Source organism: Rhinopithecus bieti, unplaced genomic scaffold (assembly GCF_001698545.2).
Source record: "Rhinopithecus bieti isolate Rb0 unplaced genomic scaffold, ASM169854v2 scaffold_32008, whole genome shotgun sequence".
Taxonomy (NCBI): domain Eukaryota; kingdom Metazoa; phylum Chordata; class Mammalia; order Primates; family Cercopithecidae; genus Rhinopithecus; species Rhinopithecus bieti.
In genome coordinates this window covers 3,320,192-3,326,378 of record NW_016814433.1, presented here as the reverse complement: position 1 = coordinate 3,326,378, position 6,187 = coordinate 3,320,192, and the positions used below count along the sequence as shown (strand labels likewise).

The following is a 6,187-nucleotide window of genomic DNA, read 5'->3' as shown; positions in this document are numbered from 1 at the left end:
AAAAAAAAAAAAAAAAAAAAAAAAAAAAAAAGGATGATGGGCACACAGATATTCATGGAATCATGATTCTTTATAACTTGCATATATTTTGTAAATCTTCTTTTGTATCTACTTACTAGCTAGCTTTTAAAAAAAAAGACTGGATAGCCGGTAATCCCAGCACTTTGGGAGGCCGAGACGGGCGGATCACGAGGTCAGGAGATCGAGACCATCCTGGCTAACACGGTGAAACCCCGTCTCTACTAAAAATACAAAAAAAAAAAAACTAGCCGGGCGAGGTGGCGGGCGCCTGTAGTTCCAGCTACTCCGGAGGCTGAGGCGGGAGAATGGCCTAAACCCGGGAGGCGGAGCTTGCAGTGAGCTGAGATCTGGCCACTGCACTCCAGCCCGGGCGACAGAGCAAGACTCGGTCTCAAAAATAAAAAATAAAATAAAATAAAACAAAATAAAATAAAATTAAAAAAGACTGGATAGAAGGAAGTAACCCAGGAATATACTCCAGGACTATACCCCAAACTGGCAACTGGTGGCTGTGAATACAGGGACTTTCTTATTTGAAGTAAAACTCAGGCCGGGGCCGGGCGCGGTGGCTCACGCCTGTAATCCCTGTAATCCCAGCACTTTGGGAAGCCAAGGCGGGTGGATCACCTGAGGTCAGGAGTTCAAGACCAGCCTGGCCAACGAGGGGAAACCCCGTCTCTACTAAAAATGGAAAAATTAGCAGGGCGTAGTGGCGCGCACCTGTAATCCCAGCTACTCGGGTGCCTGAGACAGGAGAATTTCTTGAACATGGAAGGCAGAACCCAGGCTGCAGTGCAATGGCACAATCTCGGCTCCCTGCAACCTCCACTTCTAGCTGGGATTATCATACCTGAACCCCATATCTCACCTTCCTGGGCTCAAGTGATCCACCTGTTTCAGCCTCCCCAAATGCTGGGATTACAGGTGTAAGCCACCACACCCAGCCTGAGCCACCATGCGTGGCCGAGACTCTTTCTAAAAATACATCCTGTCTCTAAACACAATCACATTCTGAGTCTTGGGGGTTGGGATAAAAAAGAGTGTGAAACGAATGTGCTATTGTGGTGCTGGTGTGCCAAGAAGTGCTTTGTAATCTGATGGCAATTCAGAGCTGGAACTGACTTTGGTGCTGGTGCCAGAGATGATGGGATTAGAGTTGAAATAATGAAAAGGACAATTTCACCGGGCGCGGTGGCTCATGCCTGTAATCCCAGCACTTTGGGAGGCCGAGGCGGGCGGATCACAAGGTCAGGAGATCAAGACCATCCTGGCTAACACGGTGAAATTCTATCTCTACTAAAAATACAAAAAAGTAGCCGGGCGAGGTGGCGGGCGCCTGTAATCCCAGCTACTCGGGAGGCTGAGGCAGGAGAATGGCATGAACCTGGGAAGCGGAGCTTGCAGTGAGCCGAGATCGGGCCACTGCACTCCAGTCCGGGTGACAGAGTGAGACTCCATCTCAAAAACAAAAAGAAAAAAAAAAGAAAGGAAAGGACAGTTTCTCCAACAACTTGTGAAAGGAGAAAATATAGAATAAGAAATATTGGGCTAGGACTGAGGGTCCCTCCCCTCTTTGGCCCTCCGCTCTTAGTCCTTAGGTCAAGGAGTAAGTATTGCAATCTGGCCACAGGCAGAGGAAAAAGAAACACAGAAGTAATAAATGGTATGTCAGAAGACAGTGGGGAAAGCAGGAGCGATGTGTCAGGGAGCCAGGGAAAGGGACAGTCAACTGTGGCAGCTGCCCCAAGTGGCCAAGGAGGGTTAAGAATGATAAAAGGCACCCATGCGTGATTCAAACAGCTCTTATCTGTTGAGGATGATACATACTGGTCCATGTGCTCTTCACAGGGTGAGCAAAAAGGATTTTGATCTTGACTAAGGGCAATGAAAAGCTACTAAAATAGTTTAAGCAGGGGTGAGTGGGTGAAGCGCAGTGACACGGCAGGTTTTAGAGGGTGGTGATGATTGCATTTGGTGATGAGCTTGTGATACTGGAGATAAAAATTTCAGTAGAGTTGGAGGAAAGGAAGGGCAAAGAGGCAGGAAGTGTGACATTCGGAAGAGAATGTAAGGAAATGGTGGGAGGCAGGAAGGTTCTGAGGTATAAAAGAATGAATTGGAGACCCAACTACCCAAACTCTAGCTCTGGAATACTTATTTACTCTTTCCGTATCTCAGTTTCCTATCTTTAAAATAGGGGTAACAGTATTCACCTTACACGATGTGTATGTGCACACACGCATATTAAACGAGTTAATAAACATAAGAAACTTAGAACAGTGCCTGGCACATGATAATCCCTCAAGAAATATTAGATATTACTATTGTGTTCCAGGAGTTTGGCACAAACAGAAGAGGAATGAGGTGGAATTTTTTGAGGACAATCAAATCAAAGCATGTTGTTGTTAGGTTGAGCCCTCTCTCTGGTTCTGGCAGGAGGTAAGGTGGACCAGATGACCCTGCTGATGCTCTTTGTCTATGACCACATACCTTTGGTGGCTCTGTGGTCATCTTGATGCTGGCCTGCAAGATTGAGATAGGGAAGTCTGGGTGGGGGCTGGAGCTGAGCCAGAGGCGGAAGGATGGATGAGGGTCCTCCACCTGCAGCTGCTCCACCAGCTTGTCCAGATTAGGCATCCAAGACAGTGACAGGTGGCAGTTTGCCAGGAACACCCAATGTCCTGCAAGGAGATACCAGGGTCAGTGGGAATCATTTCCTAAGCCCTGCCTGTCCTCATGCTTTCCACCTGGTATTGGGGCGGGGGTGCTAGGGGGGCCGAACACTCAGATCTGCCACTTCTGGGACCCTCTGTAGAAGTGGGAGGTACAGGGACAGTAGTGTATTTGAGGTTGGCAGTTCTAAGGACAAGGACTGGGCTGAAGATGGGGGTGAAAGAAAGGATGGACACCAACCCTGAGTAACACCCTCTCGGAGGAGTCGGGCAGCGGTAGGGGCCTGGCCCTGGCCCAGGGACAGGGCGTGGAAGCGCTGGGCCATGCCTGTGTGCTCTGCCAGCTGGAGCAGGGCACTGGTGGGGTCCACACCAGGGGACAGGATGAACACGAGTGGGGATCGTGGGGTTGAATCCTCCATCACCTGCCAGAAGCACAGGTATAGCATCAGGCAGAAGGCCACATGACTGAAGTAGGAGAGAGAGATGCAGGAGACTGAAACAGAGCTAGGAAGGCAGGAAAGACCCAGGGGCCATGGAGACAAGGAAGCTGAGCCACCGACCAACTTCATATTCAGCACAGGCGGCTCGATGAAGCGGGAACCAAGGTTGGTGACGATGAAGGAGGTCACGCAGAAGGCCACGCGGTCCTGGCGCAGGGAGCGGACGATCAGCATCCGTTGTATTTCATTGCAGGCATTTTCCCACTCACCTGGGGACGAGGTGAGTCATTGCAGGGAGAGGGAGTGAGTCTGGAAGAGCGGGGAATCCAGACAACAGGGCACCTGCCGGGAATGTGCTCCGGGCCAGGAGGCCGGCACCAGCTGGCAGAGGGGATGGAGGCCAACGGGAAGGGCAGGCACGCGGCTGAATGGAGGGAAGGAGAAAGTGAGAGTGGGGTACAGATGCCTGGTACCTGGCAGCATTGCCTTCTCCGGGGCAGCACTGGTATACCACAGGTGCCAGTCACGAGGGTACTGCTCAAAGGAGTTCATGAGTCCGTGGAAGTTGGTCAGTTTGTCTAGCTCTGTGATGTTATCCCAGTAGGCATCTGCAAGCCAGCTAGTGCATGGGTTGTCCATTTGGCCCTCCCGATCCAGGACCTGGTGGGAGAGGGGGAAAAAGAAAGGGATTGACTTGGGAATACTTCAAAAGAAGAGTGATCTTTTTCTCCTCTCTTTCTCTCTCTCTCTCTCTCTCTGTTTCTCTCTCTCTCGGTGGGAAAGCCAAAATGGAGGGTTTTTTTGTTTTGTTTTGTTTTTCGTTTTTTTTTTTTTTTTTTTTTTTTTTTTTTTTTTTTTTTGAGATGGAGTCTCGTTCTTGTCACCTAGGCCAGAGTGCAATGGCACAATCTCGGCTCACTGCAACCTCTGACCCCCCGGTTCAAGCTATTCTCCTGCCTCAGGCTCCGGAATAGCTGAGATTACAGGTGCACAACATCACACCCAGCTAATTATTGTATTTTTAGTACAGATGGGGTTTCACCGTGTTGACCAGGCTGGTCTTGAACTCCTGATCTCAGGTGACCCACCCTCTTCGGCCTCCCAAAGTGCTGGGGTTACAGGTGTGAGCCACTGCGCCCAGCCCAAAATGGGTTTTGTATGAGAGTGAAGAGATGAATACAGGGATCCTGGGGAATAAACGTGAGGGTCTAGGACTCAGACCCTGCCCTTAGCCCTCACAGTTCAAATTTAGGAGGCTGGCGCCCTCTGCTGGTTGCCTGGTAATAATGTCTCCAACCTAATGACTTCTTGGTAGCCTCGCCTTCACGGAAGCACAAACTGTTTACTCATTCATTCGCTCACTCGCTTATTCATTCTTCTTAACAAACATTTATTGTTTGCCAACTATGCATTTTAGTCACTGGGATGCATTACTGAGCAAAATGGAAAATATCTCTGCCCTTGGGGATTTTGTTTTCTAACATGGGATTGTGAACTCATGGGCAGATTATGAACCAAAAACGTAACAAATAAGTAAATTATCTAGTATAGCAAAGATGGCAGTGCTATGGAAAAATAGGATACTCTGAGGAGGGTAAGGGAGACTGGTTGTATTGAGGGGGAGTTTGAAGTATAAATAAGAAGATCAAGGTCGCATTGAGGTGAGGTTTGAAGGAGATGAGAGATGGCCAGGTGCACACGCCGGGCAGTAGGCTTCCAGCAGAAGGCACAGCCATGCGAAGGCCCCGAGGTGAGACGTGCCAGGGGGGTTGGGGAGGGCAATGAGGCCTGCGTGGCTGGAGTGGAGTGGGGGCTGTGTGGTGGGAGGTGGCACCTGCCATGGGGAGCCAGTCACAATGGCATCCACTTTAAAAGGACCTCTCAGGCCGGGCAAAGTGGTTCACACCTATAATCCCAGCACTTTGGGAGGCTGAGGTGGGAGGATCACTTGAGCCCAGGAGTTCAAGATCAGCCTAGGCAACATGGTGGGACGCCGCCTCTACAAAAACTACAAAAATTAGCCAGGCGTGGTGGCACAGGCCTGTAGTCCCAGCTATTCCAGAGGCTAAGGTGGGAGGATGGCTTGAGCCCGGGAGGGCGAGGCTGCAGTGAGCCAAGATCACTGCCCCTGCAGTCCAGCCTGAGTGACAGAGTGTGACTTCTCTGGTTGCTGTGTTGAGGGTTTGGCATGAGAGGTGGGAAGTAAAGGTGGGAAAAGTAAAGAAAATGTTGTCTAGGAGGGCGGGAGAGTGCAGCATGGTTGTCCAGAAGCCTTAAGGGCCTCCTTGGGGTTCATGATCATGGACTTAAAGCGAGTTCAGTCACTGTGGATGTGTTCTTCTCCGGCCATGTTCAGTGCACGGGCCATGCAGGGACAGAGGGGCAGAGGAGCTGGATCTAGCCAGAGTGATAGATGTGACAGAGAGAGGAGGAAAACGGGGCTTGAGGAGCCTGTGAGGGAGAGATTGTGAGGGTGACCATGGAACTCAGGCTGGGGAAGGAGTGCCTTGAAAGGCAGTAAAAAAAGTGGCAAAATCAGGCTAATCTGTGGGTCACAGGTGAGACATGCCACAAAGCCCAGCCTGTGCTGAGTGCAAGGGGGCACATAGCAAGTCACCCTGGGGAGGAGTCACCTCCCCAGGGAGCTCACCATGCACCTGATGCTGGCCTGGATTTTCTCAGCTCACTCACTGATGCCGTGGGCCTGACCCTCTGGGTCTGGAGTCCTTGACACAGTTGACCTTGACCATCCCCAACCTTGACCATCCCATCCTGGGATGTGCTCTCTGCCCAACTCACCACACCCCCACGTAGAAAGAAGTTGTATTCATCCATGTTGAGCTTGCCAGAAGTCTCCAATATTTTGGCACACATATGAAAACTGAATAGTAGTTTGTGACGTTCAAAAAGGGTACGGCAGGTGTACCTGGGAGAAAGGCAGAGAGGAGGGAGGGGCAGGATGGAATGGGGGCTGATGCTCCACACGAATGCTATGATCCTACTGTCACACAGCCTCACACAGAGGACCTCACCAGCCTCTAATCCTAACCT

At 50.6% G+C, this 6,187-nt stretch overlaps 1 protein-coding gene across 1 annotated transcript in view; it reads right to left on the bottom strand.

Annotated features, from left to right (window-relative positions):
- Nucleotides 1–6,187, bottom strand: part of DNAH2 (dynein axonemal heavy chain 2) — a 126,798-nt gene that overhangs the window by 7,986 nt on the left and 112,625 nt on the right. Inside the window, exons 75-79 of the mRNA XM_017850549.1 lie at nucleotides 5,936–6,062; nucleotides 3,610–3,796; nucleotides 3,257–3,405; nucleotides 2,935–3,118; nucleotides 2,512–2,702 (exon numbers count right to left, since the gene is read on the bottom strand). Coding sequence (XP_017706038.1) covers nucleotides 2,512–2,702; nucleotides 2,935–3,118; nucleotides 3,257–3,405; nucleotides 3,610–3,796; nucleotides 5,936–6,062 — 838 coding nt within the window. The remainder of the gene's footprint in view (nucleotides 1–2,511; nucleotides 2,703–2,934; nucleotides 3,119–3,256; nucleotides 3,406–3,609; nucleotides 3,797–5,935; nucleotides 6,063–6,187) is intronic.